The sequence below is a fragment of the Lepidochelys olivacea genome (assembly GCF_965140295.1).
Source record: "Lepidochelys olivacea isolate rLepOli2 genome assembly, chromosome: 5".
Lineage (NCBI taxonomy): Eukaryota > Metazoa > Chordata > Testudines > Cheloniidae > Lepidochelys > Lepidochelys olivacea.
Window position 1 is genome coordinate 123,682,192 of NC_140415.1, and position 23,242 is coordinate 123,705,433.

Genomic DNA, 23,242 nt, shown 5'->3' on the forward strand with positions numbered 1-23,242 from the left:
AAATCGCAGCTAGAAGTTTTTATTTAAGACGCTAAGGATTTAATTAGATGACTGGGAAATTAGAAACAAGAGTTACAGTTGGCTGGGGGAGGAAAGTCCAAATGCTTGAAACATCAACTTTAAAAACCAAGTGACACGGTTTTTAAAAATGAATGGCTCAAGGACTGTCCCTAGGAAAACCCCAGTAGTTAATCTAGCCTCATCTCCTTCATAAACTGCTTTTGCATCATTTATAGCTAAAAAGTGTGCGTCCCATTTTGAGTCTTTCACAAGGGCAAAATAAGCACCAGGCTGGAAAACTCAGGGATCTCGCCTGTGCCCTGGCTGAGTAACTGGGCTGTGCAATGAGGAAAAAGGAATTATCTGCCCACGGGAAGAGAGTGACTCTAGAGCTGATCCATGGCTGCCACTGCCATCCACTTATAAGGGCAGAATTTCACCCCTTCTTTCACTGTTACCCTCAGGGACTGTTGTGACATTCAGCAAAGAACCAGAACATTGTTAGCTTCCATCCTTAAAACCAGAGCAACACGGATCTTGCCAGAAATGACGTGACAGATATGACCCTTCCTTTCACAAACACATGTTCTATGACCCCCCCCAAGAACATCGAGCAGTGCAGGGACTCGAACATTACTAAATAAAGTCAAACAATTCATACGCTGAGCTACTAGCACTGACATTTCGTTCCGAAGGGCCATTAGATGGCACTCTGTGCCTGCTTCAAAGAGCCACCAGAGCGATATCAACTGTCCAGCCTCTCTCCTCTTCTAATTTCCAGTGCACTCCTTGCGATACATGTATGTGCCGTTCCTGGAGGTCTCTTTATTGTTCTATTTTACAGTATTCAAATTCTTCCATTTCAGCTAACCCCAAACTTATTTTGGCAACAGGATTTATTAAAACCGAATCCTATTTCTTACTCCATCTTCAGAGTCCCACTCCTACAACTTTTACTCAGCTGAGCATTTCTTGTTGATATAAATAACCCCATCAGCTTCAATTAGGCTACTTTCTTGAGGGTGAGATTGCTCGTATGAGGAAAGGTTGCAGGATCTGTTCCTCTGAATACAATTAATTACTTAGGGATAGAAAATAATTGCCTTCAGTCTCTCACCTTATTCCTCAAAGAGCTCAATCTGGCTATATGGATCACAGAATCATAGAATATTAGGGTTGGAAGAGACCTCAGGAGGTCATCTAGTCCAACCCCCTGCTCAAAGCAGGACCGACCCCAACTAAATCATCCCAGCCAGGGCTTTGTCAAGCCGGGCCGTAAAAACCTCTAAGCATGGAGATTCCACCACCTCCCTAGGGAACTCATTCCAGTGCTTCACCAGCCTCCTAGTGAAACAGTTTTTCCTAATATCCAACCTAAACTTCCCTACTGCAACTTGAGACCACTGCTCCTTGTTCTATATGTTGTATTCATCAGCTATGTGGCCTAGGACTTATAACCTATAAATAAGATCATCAAACCTTTAAATATTTCAGTGCAGGCTGGTAATTTATATTCACCTTTTAATTTTTAATCACCATTCACAAGTTTTTCTGACGTAGGCCCAAATTAATTCACTATTATAGAAACACGAGGCAACACAATATCAGCACATTTGAATGTTTGTGAGTTAGATGATTTTTAGTAATGTTTGGAACTTGCTTTGGGATAGGGCTGGAATGTCAGACACACAATCAGGGCATGACCCTGTCAAAGAGAGTTTTGCCTCTGTCAAGACAAGAGGACTAGAGCCCTGAGCATGTTACAAGGGCACAGTCTTCAATAAGAACATATCAAAAACCGAGAGGCTGTGCTCAGCAGCATTGTAATGATGATGTTCTCGGACTGTACTCATATACAGGAGAGAGGAAGATTCAAATTTCTGCTGTGCCACAGGCTTCCTGTGGAAGTAGGTCACTTAGCCTCTCTGTGCCTCAGTTCCCCATCTGTAAAATGGGGATAATAGCACTGCCTGATCTCACAGGATAAACACATTACAGAGTGTGAGGTGTTACATAAGCACCTCAGATCATGCCTTTCATTCCAAGAATGCACACCCCTTAGTTAACAAAGTGGGGTAAATATTGTCTTCCTTTTGCAGTTGGGAGAATCAGAGGCAAGGTCAAGTGGCATGTCCTGGATCACACAACAAGTCTCTGGCAGAATGAGAAACCAAACCCAGGTCTCTTAATTCCCAGTTTCCTGTTCAAACCACTAGACACACTGGCTCATTGCATAAAATATTGCCTGAAATAAGTAGGGAGTATTTTATGGATTATTTTCAGACTAATGTAAAGGAACCGTTTGTCTAGGAAAGCATAGCAGCAACGTTCTTTCAACTGACATTTGTTTCAGCAGACGCTAGCGTTTTCAGTCATTTGAACGTTGTGATTTCTGAAATCAGTCTTCCTGACTAAAATATTCAGCAATGAGATTAAACAGGATTGTGTGGGGGATATCAATCAAAGATTAGCCCAAGGCTTGTAGTATATACAACTAAAAGGCTACTTCTAATGCTGTTCTAATATGCAAGAGGAAAATGTGAATTTTTAAAATTTTGTTTGGGTTAGGATCAGAACATTTCTGTTCCCATCTTAAAGAATTCTTTAAAAAGGAAATTATAGGACAAATGATCCACACCTATAAAAAGCCCTAGCTGGTGTAAATGGGTATCTACTTCCTGTAAGGGCCACGCATGCACCTTGTGTAGTCATTAATATCAATGCAAAGTGAGTGCAAGTTGGAGTATGAAACACAACCCTGTACGAATGGCCATGATTTATTCCCACTTGGCACTGATGTAAATGACCGCATAAAGTGCACGGCAATGTAGAATCTGGGCCCCAGTCCTTGAAGTCAATGCAGCAGTGCTGATTCACATCTAGCCCCATGTATGTGTACGTATGTTTTACATGACACCTGTTTTTGACCAAAGGTAAACACACCATAGTGCACTCTGGGAAGGCAAGCCCACATGGGTAGGGCCATGTATCCTCCCATCTTACATCGGTGATGATGTCTGACATGACCACTTGCAGGATGCTAGCAGCAGGAGAATGCTGGTGCTGGCCCAACAATGTTAGCGCTCTATTCCTGCAGCTGCCCCTGGAGGAAGTGGAAATGGCCCCAGTATTTCTCCATAGGGAGAAGAAGCCCAGACTTTTTCCTACCAGGAGCTGTCTCCCCACCAAGACAGAACCAAGCTGAAATCTCTATAGTGAAAAATAGCCAGTGATGGACAGGGCAGCTTCCCCACAAAGACTGCTTTGTGGTATGGCTGCGGCCTACTCCCTCCTCAAATACGTCCCCTTAATGCCGTTCTGCAGGTGGGAAGGGAGGACTCCCATGTGAAGCTTTTCCTCCTCAAAAATAAGCTCCTACTCAGATTAAAGAGTCTTTTAGCTTTCCCTTCCCAGGTAAAGTGAGGGGAGGGAGGAGGCACAAAGTGCAGGAGACTTATTCATATTTAGTCAAACAAATATCGCTGTTTCAGAGGCCAGTAGCAGTAAACAAAATGGCCTGTGGGTAAAAGTAGTTCTGACCGTTGTGCATTTTGGCAAAAACCTTTGGCGTTGGGCACTATATCAAAATCTCATTAACTATTTTTGCCCTTGCTCAGTATTTTACTGATATTGCCCCCCAGCCAGCAAATAGCAGTAACCATATAAATGATGGCTTCACAATGAAAAATCGAGTTGATCTGGAAATACGGGCCTTTGCGCTGCATGTCCTTCCATGCAAAAATCTGCATTTGCTATTGCGTTATGGCTCTCTGGAAAGGAACGACTATGACAGGTTAAAAGGGACAGTCTTTATTTGCCAGTAGTTAATAAGTTAAAAGATTTAATCTTAATTTTGTGGGTACGATGTTAAAGATAGGTGGCATGCTTTAACGAAGTGAGCATGGGAATGAGTGGTAGGGATTCTTCAATACTAGTTCCACTGCTGACCCGAACTCACTGTGTGACCTTCAGAAAGTCCCTTAACGGCTCAGTGCCTCAGTTTACCTGTATGTAAAACAATACTATATACCTTCTTCACAGGGATGCTGTGATAATTAGTTAATGATTGCAAAGCTCTTTGTAAATGCGAAGCACTATAAATGCTAAAAATGATTATGCCAAGAATACATGTCGTATTACTATTTATGTTGTGTTAAGAAAGCTGTATGAGATCTTTGGTTTAGTTATAAAACCTTTCAGAGAATGGTGCTTCAAAGTCTGATTCGGCTAAACTCTGGCTACAATGAATTAAAATACTTTCAAACCACTGGGCCAAATGAATCAATGCAGGTACACCAGGGATGAGTTTGGCCACTGACTCTCCAGACTTCCTTCCTTTCTTCTAGCTAAACTAGTCTAATTCCATCCAGTACAGATAAGTACTTACATCATGCTCATCAATACAATTAGAGTTGGTGAAACTCTTCGGACTGGTTCCTTGGCATTGACTTTAATGGATCGATGATGATTTACACCAACTGAGGATCTGGCCCTTGGTTTCCAAAAATATCCATTACAAGCTTAGCACCACCTGCTGGCAATCAGCCAATACTTAAGGGCTAGGCTTAGGCACAGTTAGTGCAAGTCAATATTATTTATGTAATTATCAAGCTGAAAAATATAAAAATAGCAAATGTACACACAGCATTTGACTGGGAGGAGAGGGAGACACACTTTGCACGTTGCTTTTCTTCTCAGATTATAAACGCTTCCAAGCAGGGGCACCATCTCTAACTCTGTACACAGCACCTTGCCCAGCTGACCTAGGATCCTGACTGGGGTCTCTGAACGCTACTGTAGTAAATGAAATAATAGCGATAGCAATAATTTTCACCTACTTTGGGTAACTAGATCACGTAGTCCTGCATCTTGTGTCGTCATTAATATCAAGGCAAGCGGAGTGTGAAACATGATCCAATATGGAAGGCACCGATTTATTTCCACTTTGCGCTGGTGTAAATGACTGCAAGAGATGCACAGCAATGCAGAATCTGGGCCCCAACTCTTGAGGACAATGGAGCAGTGCTAATTTACACCCGCTGATTTACACTCCGCTGATTTATACAAATGCATTCATTTTTGATCATTATTCACTAAGCACTTCTGACAAATAATTGCCAGCTGCTGGATTGTTTGCAAACAGTTTTTATTACCTGCTCAGTATTTATTGTTCTCTGTGTTGTGCAACTGGTCATGTAAGTCACATGCTATTGGGCTTTTTTCTCCTTGACTGTGACTTTTTTTTTTTTAAGTGAGAATAACAAAAAATGAAAACAAATTCTGGGATGCATTTTTTAATGGGTCTGTAACAAAATCTCTGAAAATGTCAGGCCTCACAAACATTTTCATTAAGACTCAAGGCTGTTTAAGTTCTCACGAATGATGGATAATAACAATGACTCCGAGGATCACAGGGAACCCAGCTTAGGAACCTGTATGTGCAAAAATATCCTACAGTTTTTTAACTCTTTGGCTGGCTGTAAGTGGCGTGTAGAAGCACCTTCTGCTCCCTGACAACCTGAAAGAAAGGGATGATAGAGCAACAATATCCATGAATTTGACAGGAACCTATGAGCCAAGCAACTGTTTGCCTCTATTGGATAAATTACTGCTTCCCGAGTTGGAGAAACTGCAATACAGAAGACAAAGAAAAATATATTTCCCAATCTCAGTTTTGATCCTCCACATACTCATGCCTCTGTTTCACTGAATAAGACCTTCTGCATCAGTTTTCCAGGAAAGGAAGTTAGATCTGGCAGCGCCCCCAACCCCTCACCCCATCCTGGATGTTGAAAAAAGAATAAGTATGCAGCACCAGCATGCAGCAACCAATTCTAGATAGCATTTTACCAGCTGGCTTGGTGGGAGAATTTAAGTATTCTATAAAATGCCCTGCTTAATGCACTTAAAACCATTACTACTAATAAACAGAATGGTTTGATCTGCTGCCGCCAACTGTGGACAACAGTGGGGCATTTAGTCACCAGCTTGAGAAGGCAGAGGTACAAGCTCATGCCAGGGTTGCCCCTGGTGCTGAGAGGACTTTAGCTTAAACCAACTTGGTATAAACCAGGTGTAAATCAGTGGGAGAGCGCTGACCCCACAATGGTTTGCTTTGGTTGAAGGAAGTCAATTTCAAATGCACCCTTTGGTTAAGCCAATGCAAAAACGTGTGGAGAGAAGACTCTGGTCCGCTCTCTGGCTGCTATTGTGGCCACAGGGTGCACAGTGTTGACCGTGCACACACCTATTCCCGTTATGAGGGAATAGCTGGTATCGTTAGGGATCTGCCATCCCTGCCCTACCTCCAGCTTGACTCATTTTCCACTCCATAGCAGCACAAAAAATTCTCCCACAGAACTAGGTATTGTAATAGGACCTGCCTGTGGGCTTCCAGCATTCTTTCCTGCCACCCTAGGCAGCAGAGCTGGATGGGTGCTGGTGAAACTAGCATCCTCCAGTCACTGAAGAGAAGACAGGGAGTTAGACCAAGCGTCAGGGATTCATAAAAATGTACGGCTAGAACGGACCTCTAGAAGTCATCTAGCCCAGCCCCCGCACTGAGGCAGGGCCAAGTAAACCTAGATCACCCCTGGTAGGTGTTTGTCCAACTTGTTCTTGACAACCTCCAATGATGGGGATTCCACAATCTCCCTTGGAAGCCTGCTCATATTTCACCTTGTATGCACAGAATCCCTGTTTACATTAATTGGGGCCCTGCCTGGAGAACAAAGATAGAATTATAGCCGCAGGAAGGATTTTTACTCTCTGCTGCTTCTTCCACCACATAAAATATTTAGTAATAACTCCCTTCCTTGTAGTGGTTTTGTCAGGATAAATACATTAAAGATTGTGAAGCACTTTGAGATCTTCGGAGGAAAAGCACTAGATAATAAATAGATAGTAGTAATAATAAATAATACAAATTATTATTGGAGTAGTATGCAGAGGACCCAGTCAGGATCAAGGCAATGTTGTGCTAGGTGGTGGACACACAGATACAAAGACACGGGCGTACATTTTCAAACATGATGAGTGAATTTAGGCCCGTGGTTACTGGGAGCTCAACTTGAGACAGCCTAAAAGGACGTGATTTTTAGAAACTGCTGAGCAACCGGTCTCTGAAAATCGGGGGCTTTTCAGGAGTCTCAAGTTGGATCCCCCAAAATGAGGCACCCAAAACTCCTAGTCACTTGTGCAAATTTAGGCGATGATTCCTGCCCCAACAGATTAATCTTCTGTTTCTGCAGCAGATTTTCAAAAATGAAATGGCTGCCTTTAAATTGATAATCTCCCTGTCTTCAGTATTTATACGGTTGCAGTACTATAGTCTCTGAGCCCCTCACAATAATGTATTTTTTCCTCTAGGCACCCCTGGGAAGTAGGGCAGTATCAGCTGCATTTTACACCCGAGGAACTGAGGCACAGAGAGATTAAGATACTTGTCCAAAGTCATAGAGGAAATCTGTGGCAGAGCAGGTGTGCCAACAGATAGGCTGGCGCGCTAATCGCTGGATTATCCTTTGTCTCCATCGTTGGCCCACTAATCCCTCAATTCTTTTAGATCTATGGTATTTGTTTGTACAAAGTTTCTGCTTCAAGTCCTCAAAAGTATCCATTACCACCTCAAATTCTCATTTCTACTCCCCCTAGCATCTCTAATCAAGTTCCCAGTTATCTAAATAGTTATTAAATATTTAATCTGGGATTATAACTGATATTGGTGCAATCTGCAAAAAGATATTGATAACAATTCGAATGACCCTGGATTTAATTAAGTGAATAAAAGGATTAGAATCAAGACGTATGGGATGGACAAAGGGTTAGTGTTTATTTTTTTAAAGAGTAATTGTATTAAAATTCTTGTAGCTTTAAAGTAGAGAAAATGGTAGATGGCAAAATTCAAAGCTAAGGTTGAATAATATATTAAACCTTTGCTACTATTATTTTTTTGTATTGAAGTAATACCTCCAGACCACACTGTGCTAACAACTGTAAGCACATGAAAAGATAGTCTCTGCCCGAAAGGGTTTACAGTTTCAGCATATATTGATTTATTCTGATAAACACATCAAAAATCAAACAGCAAATATTCATTTCAATGATTAAATGAATTCACTTCAGCCGTGCTTGTACCTGTTTGCTTGCTTTCCATAAACATTTGGGCAATCAAGTATTACAAGGACAGATGTTCACAGAAAGTGAACTTCAAAGTAGAGTGTGCATGTATTCACAAAACCAAATTTTAGATGAGCTGTCATGGGTGTGAAGGGAAGGGTAGACACCTTTGGGGTCCCTCTTGGCTGGAGGAAAAACCCTTTCACCTGTAAAGGGTTAAGAAGCTAGGATAACCTCGCTGGCACCTAACCAAAATGACCAATGGGGAGACAAGATACTTTCAAAAGCTGGGGGGAGAGAGAAACAAAGCCTCTCTCTCGGTCTGTGTGATGCTTTTGCTGGGGACAGAACAGGAATGGAGTCTTAGAACTTGGTAAGTAATCTAGCTAGATATGTGTTAGATTCTGTTTTCTTTAAATCACTGAGAAAATAAGCTGTGCTGAATGGAATGGATATTCCTGTTTTTGTGTCTTTTTGTAACTTAAGGTTTTGCCTAGAGGGATTCTCTATGTTTTGAATCTAATTACCCTGTAAGGTATTTACCATCCTGATTTTACAGAGGGGATTCTTTTTACTTTTTCTTCTATTAAAATTCTTCTTTTAAGAACCTGATGGCTTTTTCATTGTTCTTAAGATCCAAGGGTTTGGGTCTGTGGTCACCTATGCAAATTGGTGAGGACTGTTATCAAACTTTCCCCAGGAAACGGGGGGGGGGGTAAGATTTGGGAGGATTGTGGGGGGAAAGACATTTCCAAACGAACTCTTACCCAGTCACAAGTGTTAGACGTTTAGTGGTGGCAGCGAAAGTCCAAGGGCAAAAGGTAAAATAGTTTGTACCTTGGGGAAGTTTTAACCTAAGCTGGTAAGAATAAACTTAGGAGGTTTTCATGCAGGTCCCCACATCTGTACCCTAGAGTTCAGAATGGGGAAGGAACCTTGACATGAGTGTATTTCCAAAGTCCTTGCACTCATCCAATCAGAGAACAGAAACGATATCAGGTGACTTATCTGACCAACCAACACATCTAGGGCCCAATCTAAAACCCAGTGAAGTAAATGGAAAGACTCCTGTTGTCTTCAATGGGCTATGGATTAGGGCTGTCGTGTATTCTTGCAGAGAACTGTTTGCGATCATTCCATAAAGTTAAATAGTTCCGATATTCTGCAAGTTATTCCTTGTGAATTCTTTGCTTACTCTTCTTTTAACACGTGCTGCTGGAAATGATCACAAGAGTAATATCATTTGGGCAACTCTGTCCAATTCTTGAACAATCCACATATCTATTTCATGATAGGCACCCACTTTGCATTGGTTGCACCATGGATATAAATTTGCAGTTTACACTTGTGGTAAGAAATATTGCACAGGTTCTAAATACCCAAAGATGACACCTCACTTGCAAATAACTACACATCCATTATATATGCATTGTTGATATGTTGGAGGAAGACATGACATTCTGTCTCACTGGTACTAAAATTTGGCTTATTTTAGTGCCTAAGTGCTTTTTTGAAAATCTGACCTCAATTATGGGTGCTGAGCACTTTTGAAAATCAGGTCTTGTTAATTATTGTTGTAATATAGTAGTTCCTAGAGGCCTTTATGAGGACTGTGATCCATTGTACCAGACACTGTATAAACACAAAGATAAAGACCGTCCCTACCCTGGAGACTTTACAGTCTAATTTATGACAAGATGGAATGAGTGAGTGTAACAAACAAAAGAAGGGAAGAGAAGAATAACAAAATAAAATCACAAGGATACAAAGGGTAGTGATTGTGCAACTTCTTGGCTCCTAATGATCCCCAGGCTTGCTTTTAATGCCATATAAATATGTATTTAGGGAGTGAATCCTTTCCCATTAGCAGTTCATAACTGAACGATTCAATATTTGCATGATGAAAGATAACACGGAATAAAATGCAGCATAGCAAGAATGTAATAAATATTGTGTGAAGGATTACATTCACTAAAGAGATCTTATGGGCATAATTGGATGAAAGCACAAAACTAATTACTTTAGCAGGCATGTAAGTACCCAGTACCAAGCAAATAATTCATACAGATAAAAAGTGGTCCCAGAGATGATTGAATAAATGACAGTTTTGGCTTCTGTGTGACAGGCTATTTGTGGGACTAGTGTATAGTTACATTTCATATCAGAGCACTTAATGAACTGATTATTTAAAAGAGGAGTTTTTTCTCCCGTAAATCTCTGAGGTGCAAACATAAATGTTACATTTTGATTTTTAAGTTTCATTTTGAAAAAATGTAAACCGCTTAAGTTCCAAGAACTAAGGAGACTGCTGAAATGATCTTATTTAAATGCTGACCTTTTCTCCGCTAATAGATTTGGAAGCCAACAGTGATTATGTGGCATGTATTACTCAGCCAATTTTGGCCTGGGCCTTGCATCTGTTATTCAGATAAAACATAGGAACTGACACCCTACCAGACCAGGGGCCTGCCTAGCTCACTATCCTGTGTCCCTCAAGGACTACTAGCACAAGAATCTTTAAAGAAGGAAAGTGCTAGAAAGCTGCAGTTGGCAATTTCGTTATGTCAATGGGAGTTTTGTGTGAGCAAGCACTGCATGATCTGTTCCTCCATATGGTTGGGAAATAACCCAGGATTGCAACAGATCATTTATCTGCACAAGATACTGCATCATTAGTTTCACAAAATAGAGGGAAACAAATCTTGGGACCATAGTCTTACCATCATTTATGGCACCAGAGTCCCACTGACATTAGCGGGAATTCCACACATGGGCTGAGGGCAAGATAATCACTGATGGATGATGCAGTTCATGTGTGACTTGTCAAATGGCTGGGAAAACAGAGCGTAGGTTAAAAACTTTCCCTGAGCAAAGCAAATTCTCCCTCCCTCGCCCCCCCACCCGCCACCAAACCCCAGGGAATAACAATAAATTACTGGGTATACTTGCTTGTCAAGTATGCCATTGTGCAATGGCACGCTCAGTTTTAAGATTCTGGCATTAAAAATACATGTGGTTTCATTTAGTATTAATTAATTATTTCGGCTGCCCTTAAAACAGTTAATGGTGTCTATTAGTTCATTTGTAAGATGTTCTTTTTAATGTTATCCTCATCACTGTAAGCCATTTGAAATGAGGACATTGAAACAAAAAGGTTTGTTTCACTTTATATCCCTTTCAATAGTGTAGTAAAAACTAACTTCCTAGTATTAATGGAAAAGAAAAGATAAATTATACCTAAGATAACTGCGATATCATTTCTAAAGAGGGTGACAGCAACACGTCCAGGTTTATATTTATCTTTCCTATGTAATGATGCTTACATACTCATTACAGTAAAGAGCCTGATAAACATCTGGTTTCCTATGGTGAGCTTTTCAACTCATAAATATTAGTGAAATTCAGAAGCTCAGAAGAAATAATAAATAGTTTATGCTTTCATGTAAAATCCCCACTGCGAAATCAGCAAACTTTGAATTTAGCCAAAATAATACTGAGTTTTGCAAAGCAGGTGAAAAATCTCTTTGAGCAAATAGGCTGTTTAAAATGGGGGGATGCAACTCTTTTAAACAGCATGACTGAAAGAGTCTGCCTGCAAAAGATAGCTGGTCCCTCTGGCTATTAACTGCTGCATCCTATAGTGTGATCTTCATATTACAAATGAGATTCCACTTTTAAATCAAAACACTTGTTTACTCTTGAAAATCTGTCTTGTTTTTGAGTCCGTATTAAGATACAAAGCTGTGGGCAGTGACGGCTCTCTCTTCCTTAAATGAGTCAAGAGCCGGCCTTTAGGGAAATGTGAAATGTTTAAAATGTGCTTGTGCAGCGTATTCAGACCCTGTACAATGCATCCTAAATATTTTTCAAGTTGTACAAGCAGCTTTGGAAACGATCATCACAGATGAAAGCTGGTAAGAAACAGCAATAAAAATACATGGGTGAGAAAAGGGAAGTAATGCCCACTTCTGAATGTCCTGACATTTGATTTATCCTGCATCATAATGATCAGACGCTCATGGTAATTTCCCTGTTTACTACTCACTAGCAGTGGCTGATGGTGCACCTGTGAATTCGCCCCCCGCCCCACCCCGACTCCCCATCTGCTGACTGCAGCTATTCAGATTCAGGTGACTGAAACCTTTTAGATAAAAGTTAATTAGCCAGCATGCTGCAGATCAAATCTTTCCAGCGCAATGCCAAATGGAAACCTTCCAGGCGGCTGCTGGAAGCGTTCTTCGCTGAGCATCCCCCTCAACATTTCAAAACTGGTAATTCATTTCAAGTGAGAGTCAATGAAGCAAATATAGGGGAACAAATCAAAAAGTTCAGCATCATCTTTCAACCTCGTGGAACGTGCATTTTCACATTTTGCACAGATGTGTATTTACCAATATACTGTGCACATATATAATTCGATTAATAGATTCCAAGGCCAATGGGATCATTTAATCTGACCTCCTGTAAAATATAGGCCATAGAAATTCACCAAAATAACTCTAGAGCAGATCTTTTAGAAAAACATCCAATCTTGATTTAAAAATGGTCAGTGATGGAGAATCCACCATGACCTTGGTAAGTTGTTCCAATGGTTAATTATCCTCTCTGTTAAAATTTGTGTTTTATTTCCTGTCTGAATTTGTCTCGCTTCAACTTCCAGCCATTGGATGGTGCTGCACCTTTCTCTGCTAGATTGAAGAGCCCACTATCAAAAATGTGTTCCCTATGTTGCTACTGAAACTGTGATCAAGTCACCACTGAACCTTCTCTTTGTTAAACTAAATAGATAGACTCAGATAAGGCTTATAGTGATTGAGCTCCTTGAGTTTTCTAATCTGTTAATCATCGTTGTGGCTCTTCTTTGCAAGCACTTAAGTTTATCAACATCCTTCTTGAACTATGTACACCAGAACTGGAAACAGTATTCGAGCAGCAGTCAAGTCACTGCCATATTACGAGGTAAAACAACAAGAGTCCCCTGTTCATGCATCCAAGGATCACATTAACCCTTTTGGCCAAAGTGTCATACTGGAGGCTCTTGTTCAGCTGACTGTCACCATGAACCCCAAATCTTTTTCAATCACTGCTACCCAGAATAGAGTCCCCCATTGTGTAAGTATGGCCTATGTTCTTTGTTCCTAGATGTATGCATTTACATGTAGCCACGTTAAAACGCATACTGTTTATTTACCAAGAGATCCAGATCAATCTGTATCAGCGACCTGTCCTCTTCATTATTTACCACTCCCCCAATTTCTGTGTCATCTGCAAACTTTATCAGTGATAATTTTGTGTTTTCTTCAAGGTCATTGATAAAAATGTTAAATAGCATAGGGACCCCACTAAAAAACACCTGCTTGAGGATTGTTCCCTGTTTACAGTTATGTTTTGAGACCTATCAATTAGCCAGCTTTTTATCCACTTAATATGTGCCATGATAATTTTATGTATGCAGTGTTTTTGTAGCCATGTTGGTTCCAGGATATTAGAGAGACTTTTGTTGGTGAGAGACAAACTTTTCAGGTTACACAAAAAGCTCTGTGTAAACTTTAAAGCTTGTCTCTCTCACCAACAGAAGTTAGTCCAAGAAAACGTTAATTTTATGTCATTCTAGGTTTATAATCACAGTGTTGAGCGTAAAGTCAAAGGCCTTACAGAAATCTACCTGTATTACATCAAAACTATTATCTTTGTCAATCAACCCTGTAGTCTCAGGAAAAGAAAAAAAAAAGGATATCAAGTTAGATTGACAGGCTCTATTTTCCATAAACCCATGTTGTTGGACATTAATTATATCATCCTCCTTTAATTATTTATTAATCAAGTCCCATATCCACCTGTCACAGGGGAGCTGGTCTCTGTGGTTAGGCTGAGCCCAGCTCCCCGGGACTGGAGAAGGTGAGCGCAATACAGCCAATTAAAAGAGGGCTGAGATATGCCTGGACCTATAAAGGGCTGCTCATAGGCAACTGGAAGGAAAGGACTGAGGCAAGTGGAGCCCTGGGAGGAAGGATTGAGACCGGCTTAGCCCTGGTCAGCAGAGGCCACACTGGAGTAGGGCTAACGACTGTGGTGGGTCCCTGGAGCAAGTGCTGCGACTTCAAGAGGGGAACAGAGTTGGAAGAGGCAAGGAAGCTGCCAGGAGCTGGAAAGCCAGAAATCCGCGGGAGGGGTGGCCCTGAAGCCTGGGGGCCAGGTATTGACTTAACTCTGCATTCTGTTTGCTTGTTAAACTTTGCTATCAATGAATAAACCTTCTGGGCATAGCAGTGCATGATTGCAGGAGGGGGATGCAGTGGTGACACCCGCCCCCATTATTTTGCCCAGGATTCATGTCAGACTGACAGGCCTATAATTACCCGAGTCATCCTATTTACCCTTTTAAAATATTGGTACAACATTAACTGTCTTCTAGATTTTTGGAACTTCCCCAATGTTCCAAGGCTTCTTAAAAATCAAAATTAACAGTCCAGCGAACTCATCAACCAGCTCTTTAAAAACTCTTGGATGTAAATTATCTGGACCTGTTGGTTTAACATGTTTGACTTTAGTAGCTGCCATTTAACATTGTCCCATGATACTAGTGGAATGGAAAGCATGTTCTCATCATTGTATGATATGAGTGCATTATCTGGTTTTATTCCCCAAATTCAAAACAGAAATATTTACTGAACTTCTGCCTTTTCTGCATTATTACTGATAATTCTGTCTTTTCCATTCAGCAATTAGTAATATGCTATTCACATATACCTACAGAGAGAGACAGATATGAGCATGAGTTGGCCCTTTTGAACAACTAAGCTGTATATATTCAATGGCAAAAGCCACTTGTACTTGGAGATGGGCATGTCTTTTTTAGCAAATAGTTTGACAAAAGAATGAATTTTTTTTGATTGAATGAAACTATTTGTGAATCTGAGTCGAACTGAGTGAGTAATTTCAGCAAAATAAAATATGGGAGGAAAAAAATTTAAAAAGCCAGTTTGTTTTGACATTTTTGAAATGAAACATTTTGACTTTTCATTTTGACATATTTATTTAGAAATTTAGCTACAGGACTTGTTGATTCTGAAAAAAGGATTCTCTTCGGTCTGGAGGAACTGAAGTCATAGACCACACACAGGAAATAATGCAATATTTTCCATCCATCATCCAAATCTTCTACTAGGACAAAGCTTATTGACACAGGGAATATGGTGAGTCAAAACACCCCATGTCACAAACCAGGCTGAAATGTCAAATAAATTATTTAAATAGGCTCTTGAATCTGCTAAGCTGTAGGTCGCACTGTGAGGAGGAGGATTTCCAGTTAGATGAGATGTGTAATAATATATAAAATTACACTTGGAATCAATGCGTTAAACAAGGAAACCAAAGAGCTAAAACTCTAGAAGGAACAAATATTACCTCCCAAACTGATGCCAATATTGGTTTCCCAGTCTCTAAACAAGGGCTGTCCAATCACCCACTGAAAAAACACTATACAAACAAGGACACCTTTCCATTGGGTGTCCCCTTCTTTATGGACTCAAAGGTAGTAGACAGATGAACTGCAGTTGTAAATACAGTGGACTGTGGAAATTCTACCAGTCCTATAGCGGGCATTGCACACATCCCTATACAAAACGTGCACATTGTAAAAACAAGAATCAGACTGTTTCTGGAGAACACATACATAATGTTGAAGGAAAACGATAGGGATCTAACCCTGAGCTTGTGAGGAGGCTTTGGTTCTGAAACGGTAAACACAGGTCAGCAAATACACATATTACCGCTTTTAATGGTAGACAATTGCACAACCAAGAGCTTCCACCTAACACAGGAAAGATACAAAACAACATTTTTATGACCAAAATGCCTGTTGTGTCTTCAAAATTCACATTCAGAAGGATTAAAAATTCTCAGGTTCCTGTCCAGACAGGGCCTGATTCTTGGTTACTTTGGCCTTCAACACTACTCTGGAAGCAGAAAGAGACCTTAGCTTAAATGAGAATCAAGCCCCTTAGCCCTAATAGTGTACGTGAAAGAAATATTCCTGAACCAGAATAATTCAGCAGGAATTGGAAGAAAGCAAGACTCAAAAGCCACCCTTTAAAGAGGCTCCTTCATATCTCTCACAGTCTACAACAGGCGTCCCTTCCAACCCTGATATTCTATGATTCTATGATTCTATGTTTCATATCGTTTTAATACTAAAATGTGTGGAATGGGAGAAAATGAGCATTAAAGCACATGAAATAGTGTCAGCTTTGTGTGGTATTGAGAGATCCTTTATAAACCCAAGTATTTGGATTCAGACAAATTTAGGATGATTATGTAGCTTTAAAACTATCAAATATTGTAACTAGGCAGTACTGCTTTGCCAAAAATGACTTCTGTTTTGGAAACATCGCCTTGATTTTTATATTTGACAGAAGGCTGTCTTCTCCTTATGCCCACTTCCCAAAAATGCCTTCCCCTGCACAAGTGCTCAGACTTACTTGGGACTAGTGGGTCAATATCACTTCTGGAGGTACCACATACCCAATAAGGTCATACCATTTGGCACTCAGTATCCTTTGACACTACAAAACCTTTTCTAATAGTAATTTTACAATTGAACTGCAAATTAAATGTCAAAATTCCATTTGCTGCAGGAGCATCTGCTGTATGCCCAGATTTGCCATTTTAGCAGGGATTCACCACTTAATCTAAAAATGTATCTTTATTTTCCTTTTTGATGCTCCAAAGCCACCATCAGCTGGTTCCCACTGCCCAGTGGTGCCCAGAATATCCCATGCCTTGATATCAGATACTAGAGAAACCTGCTGGAACACAGAACCAGTATATATGTGAATAACCAGCAAGGCATAACGTCTCCTTGTCCCACCCCTCCTGCTATATCCATCGCTGAGTGTCATCTCCATACTGAACTAACTGTGAAGATCATTAGCTGTTTATTATTTTATTGCACTGCATGGTTTGTGAAATTTCTTTTTAATAATAAATCTTGGTAAAACGGAACAGCTAATGCTTCGTTTGTAGTTCACCCTTAAAACGTACTTTTCAGTATGAAAATTCGGAAAAGACTGCTACAAAAATACTCAACCACCTCACATACTTCCAACAACACTGCCTATATCTATACTCTCCCCATACCACTGGCTCAGTCTGGTAGGGTGATTTCATTTTCATCCATTTGCCTGTGAGGCATCTCCCTGGGAAAATTGGTGAGTGGCAATCAGAAATCTTGGGAATGGAAGGGAAACTATCTTGTCTGTGTACATAATCATTCCATGTAATATTGCATAGAAGAATGCTAAGCAAGACTCAATTTCTCGGTGTCTTTGGTCAAGAACTTCTGCCTCCAAATTAATGAATGGCCTGTCAAAACTTCAGTGTGATTTGCACTGGTATTAAAATGAAGGAAATCCTGATCTGTTTGGCCCAATGATAGCTGTAAACTGCTACATTTTGCTGATATTATGATTACTATTTAGGGAGAACTTCATGAAATAAACTGTGTTCCTTGGTAATAACTAGGTTTAGATTTATTGTCAGTATACACTAGTCATTAGATATTGCATAGAGAATGGAAAGTTGGACAAGAATGGCATGTTTTACTCTATATAGCATTGTGTGTGGCAGGAGATAATTCTAAGATTTCAATCTAAATGACTTCTTCTGATGCTATGAATAGGGTACCACTTTCTGCTGTTGTGATATTAGCTTCAGGAATGTAGAATTTGACAAAAGGCCAGATTTTTTCAGCTATTTAGGCATTCAAATATGAGGCACGTGATGAGATTTTTGAAAGCACCGAGGTGCCTAACAACTGTTGGATGAATTCCATGGCATCACAGAGTGCTCTGGGCATGGGCATACTATACATGGTCTCTCCCTTTATCATTCTAATACCAATATTTGTGATTAACCAGTTCAGTTTTGGAGGTGCTTCTCCCTTTTCACTCTGATATATTTGATTTTTTAACCCTTTACTCTCCGGCATTGGCTCTTGATGGGAGAAGATTCACTGGAAGATTTACCACACTCCACTTTCCTTTCAGTTAGAGTCTGCTTCCCTACACTCTGTTTGTTAAATGGGCATCCTAGGACAATACAAAGGTCTGCCTTGAGGTGGAAAATAAGGTGTTTTAGAATCTGTGTTCTGCATTTGTCAGTACGTTTTATGGCTACCAACCCACTCCAGGTACATTTGGAATCCGAATATTGAAGCCAGGCAGCCTGAACTAGATACCTAATAAATCTGAGGGCCTTTACTGCATATTTTAGATTGGTACTTTTTTTTTCTCTGATGGAACAGAACACTAGGAAATGTTCTTCAGGAACAAAGTGAAGAGAAAGAGCATTCTGCCCTCCTGCCCGAAGGAAGTCTAGAGTGCGATAAAAATGTTATCCAATCTTAAATTAGGGGTGGCTGCTGCTTCGCCTACAACACGTAGGGCTGTGTGTGCGTGTGTAGAGGAAACAGCCTACTGATGCAGGTTTTGAAATTGTCAGCTATGCATAGTCCCTTCCTGGCAAAAACCCTGTGCCCGAAAAGAGCACAGTGCTGGGAAACGGTCTTTGAAGAAGTTCTCCCTCCGGCTCAGGGGAGCTGCGGAGTGTGTATGGTCTGACCCACAGCAGGGTGTTTATAGAGCAGGTTGCAGCAGCCGTTCGGCCAGCCTCCTCCTCTCTGCTTGAGCCATCAGGTTAGGGGCTGAATGGCCAAGCGATTGAGCCAGCTCTGGCTAGACACCTGTCCTGATGCGCACTGGGGGGGCGCCTCCCCCTGGAGACATGCAGGCACCCACTCCCCGGCTCTTTGGGAGTTCAGGCGTTAGATATGTTTAGTTTGTATGGGGGCAGGGCGATCTGCCCTATAAGCCTGCGGGGAGGGATAGCTCAGTGGTTTGAGCATTGGCCTGCTAAAACCAGCGTTGTGAGTTCAACCCTCCAGGGCGCCATTTAGGGATGGGGCAAAAATTGGGGATTGGTCCTGCTTTGAGGTTGGACTAGATGACCTGCTGGGGTCCCTTCCAACCCTGGTATTCTATTCACAGTGGGACACCCCTCACTGCCTCTTGCCACTCCCCCCACCCCTAATACACCCCCCCCGTCTCTCTTTCCCTCCCCTGGGGACCTTACCTGGCTCTTCCGCGGGAATTCCCGGAGCACGATGCTGATGACCGGGATGCGCAGAGCCGAGGAGACGAACTCCAGCTCCAGCATCTCCCCGGCGCTCTGCGGGAAGGCGAGGAGGGCGGAGACCCCCTGCACCACCACGGTGTGGCAGAGGCTCTCCAGGAAGGAGAGCGGGTCGCTGCTCCAGGAGGAGCTGGGGGAAGAGAAAGGCAAGAGAGGTAGATCGCCCAGCCCGGCCTCGATGGCCATCACCACCTCCAGGGACAGGTTGTAGGGCAGCAGCCCGCTCACCCGGTTGAGGTTCTCCACCCCCAGGAGCAGCGCGTCCTTGGGCAGCAGCAGCAGCTCCTGGTCTCCGCTCTCGGTGCCAGTCAGGTTCCCGGTGCCCAGCTGCGCCCTGTTCCCGATCCACCGCCTCCGGATCCCGGCGCCCTTCCCGCCGGTAGTCCTGGGAGTTTGGGCTGCCTTGTGCGCACTTTGCCCCCCGTTGCTCCCTTCCTCCTGCGCTCCGGGAGCGGGGTCCGGCGCTGCTCCGAGCGGGGCGTCATGGCGTGCCCCCCAGCTCCAGCCGCGGCTGGGCCGGGAGGTAGCTGCCCAGGGCTGCAGGTGAGCCGCCCCGATCCTCACGGTGTGCCCGATCCGCTTGAGGATCTGGCAGGGCTGCGGGTGGGAGGAGGAGCCGGGCACCCGGGCCAGCACCAGGGCGCAGGGCGGCAGCGGCAGCAGACAGACCCTGCTCAGGAGCCACCACAGACCCAGTCTCCACATCGCGGAAAGCCAGCGGCCGGGGAGCCGGGAGGAGCGGCCGGCCCCTTCCCCCCTCCCAGCTCAGCCGCCGCCTCCTGCGAGCCCTCGCACCGCCCAGCAGCCAAAGCCCGGAGCAGCTTCCCAGCCACGGGGGTGGCGGCCGGCTCCAGTCACTCCAGGCGCCTGGGGACCCCAGCGCCAGCCATTGGCCCCAGCGGGGGGCAGCCGGGGGGGACCCTCCTTCCCCAGCAGCATCGATCGCTTCCCCCCGCCCCGAAGCGCCCGGACAGCCCCGTCCGCTCGGCAAAGAGTCAGCGCAGTGAAAGGCGGCCCCCGCCAGGCGCCCTGATCATCGCCCCGCGGTGGCCAGGAGATCCCGCCGGTGGGGGGGCCCCCAGGGAGCCCAGCCCCACATCCCCGCTCGGGGAGGGGCCCAGCCTCAGCCCTTCCTCCAGCTCTTCTGTGCTCGCTTCTCCACCCCCCCTCCCAGCCTCCCCCAGCCGGGGGGGGGGCTTGCTCCGAGGCGACAAAGTTGCCGAGCTGCTGGATGACTCCGGTCCGTCGCTTGGCTGCGCTCAACTCCCACCGACAGGCGCTCTCCCAAAGCCGGCGGGCCGCCCCAGCGCCGGGCACAGTCCCCTCCGGCGGCGCTGGGGTCCGGAGCGCTCCGCTGGCTGCCCGCCGTCCCTGTGCCCCAGCGCTCCCGGGCAGAGCCCAGAGCCCGGGCGGACAGCTCCCCTCCAGCGCCCTGGGTCCTTATCTCAGCTAGCACGAGGCATAAAACAAGCGTGAAGGGTCCGATTGGCGGACAAGGGCTATTTATAGCTGCAATCTAGACCGCTCTAACCCCATGCTGGGTTTGTAATAGGGGCGCTTTTGCACGTGGCCCTGTAGACAGCCAGGTTTCCCCCTCCTAGACTCCGGAGAGCCTGCTTGATACAGCCTTTACTGACACGCGCCGCAGCTCCCTGCATGGATCTTGACAACAGGCCCCAGAGGCAGCGTCTACACACGCGCCAGGATTGGCACACATCATCCTCTGCAGCTGCACATGAGAGCAATTTCTTACACGCGGGCCACCTGGTATTTTGGGTGCAAGTGGCCAGTTTTGGGGGAGGGATAGCTTGGGGGGAGGGATAGCTCAGTGGTTTGAGCGTTGGCCTGCTAAACCCAGGGGTTTGAGTTCAATCCTTGAGGGGACCATTTGGGATGGGGCAAAAACTGGGGGGATTGGTCCTGCTTTGAGCAGAGGGTTGGACTAGATGACCTCCTGAGGTCCCTTCCAACCCTGGTATTCTATGACTATAGCCCTAAGGTTTCTGAGCTGTAAATAGCAGCTAGAGAGATGGAAATCGTTCCCTTCTCAGACTTTTCCTAACTTCTCCAAGATGATTTAGTTGTCAAACAGAAAGAATGACACTCCAACTTTTATCATTGGCCTATAGTATGACCTGCAGCTTTATCTTACTAAAGGCAACAGCATTGTTCCCAGAGGGTAAGGGCAGCAGGACTAGACCCTGAATTTGTACCTTACCAGATTTCTCACCTCTGCACCGCTCACTTCTGGGAATCCAATATTGCTCTAGATGCCGTTTCCATTCAGCTACTGCTTCAGATTTAAAAAGGCTTCAACCTGTGGGACCTGCAATCATTGGTTACCAAGTCATCACCCTTGGTTAGAATGACTTGTAGAAGACAACTGTTTTGTACAGAGAAAAAATTCAAAGGGAGCGAGAAAGAAATGGGAGGATGGGGTGGGGGAGAGAGAAAGAAGGGGTGTGTGTGCGTGAGTGTGGTTGTCTCCATTCCTAATGTACAATGGCATATCATAAATTCAAAAGTAGTAAGAGTACCCCAGCATTGGGGGCGAGGGTGTTGTAGGTCATGACTGAGGTGCATTAGCAAAGATAGAAGGAGAAAATGTTCCAGCACCTAGTTGTATTATATCTACCTCCTACAAATGCACTCAATTCACTCTTCCATTTCTTCTTTTTCCTCCATTCTTCTCATGCTTTTAAAATTCATTTCCATTTACTTCCCACTCTTATCCTCTTCCCCATCCTATTTATCCCTGGCTTCCCCCCCCCTTCTCCATTTTTTTCCTTTGAAGAAGGCACCCCTTTAGATCACAAGGTGCATCTTTGCAGGTTCCTGGCTTCTTTGGTTGGGAGAGATGTTTTGAACATAGAAAAGAACCAATCCAGCCTATAGAAAAATGGACCTTTCCAGAAACACACACACGCACACACACACACCAATTAGAGTTGGGTGAAGCAGCTGTGATAAAATAAGAATGACTCAAACCTTGGCTCACAATGTCACTTAGCAGGACCCACATCCTTTCCTGAGGTTTGGGAAAGCTTGCTAATTCCCTTTGAAATTAATGTCTTTAAGGTGCCACCAGACTCCACTTTTTCCTTGTGTGTACCTCAGCAATTCCTGGTTTTCAGCTGGGACTTCAAGGAGAAATCTTGCTCTTTGTGAGCAGCATACCTATGTGGCATTTCTCACCCACTTGAAACTAGGATATACTAGAAATCTCATAAGAAAACTAACATTCATATGATTTCCAGTCCAGTTTCCAGACTAAGATGCTTTATAAAGTTTGTTATAAGCTTTTACACAGGCATCCAGGCTTCTAAACCAAGCTGTTTGACGTTTGTTCATTATTAGTTAGAATCCCAAGTGCAGTGAAACTTGTATAAGAAACTACTCTAGTTATACAAACTTGTGGTTTAAGAGTCAACTGCAAATTATCATGCAAGGTGTACCACTTTGCTCCAGGTTTATTAGAACCTGTTGTAAGCAATGGACTTCCACCTGTTCTTTGTGTGCAGATTTCATTATAGTAAAAACCAGAAGAGTTTCAGGAAAATTAAGTAAGATTATTACTGTAAAAGTTACAGTAAGTAGCATACTATGTTTCAGAGTGGTAGCCGTGTCAGTCTATATCAGCAAAAACAACGAGCAGTCCTGGTGGCACCTTAGAGTCTAACAAATTTATTTGGGCATAAGCATAAGCCCAAATAAATTTGTTAGTCTCTAAGGTGCCACAAGGACTCCTCGTTGTTTTAGCATAATATAAGAACTGGATGAAAAAATTATGGTAAACAGTTTATTCTGCTTGTGAATTGTTGATGAGCAAATCACAATTTTCATTTTTGTTCCTTATTCAAAACAATTCAAAACAATAATTTCTGCAAATAATTCTTGGTCCGGAGCTCATTCATGATTGCAAATAGTCAATATG

The 23,242-nt window shown here is 43.3% G+C and overlaps 1 protein-coding gene across 1 annotated transcript in view; it reads right to left on the reverse strand.

Annotated features, from left to right (window-relative positions):
* Positions 1-20,959, reverse strand: part of GRIN3A (glutamate ionotropic receptor NMDA type subunit 3A) — a 93,063-nt gene extending 72,104 nt beyond the window's left edge. The window contains exon 1 of the mRNA XM_084628009.1: positions 19,249-20,959. Within this exon, the coding sequence (XP_084484135.1) occupies positions 19,249-20,013 (765 nt within the window). The 5' untranslated portion in view covers positions 20,014-20,959. The remainder of the gene's footprint in view (positions 1-19,248) is intronic.
* Between the last annotated feature and the right edge of the window lie 2,283 nt (positions 20,960-23,242).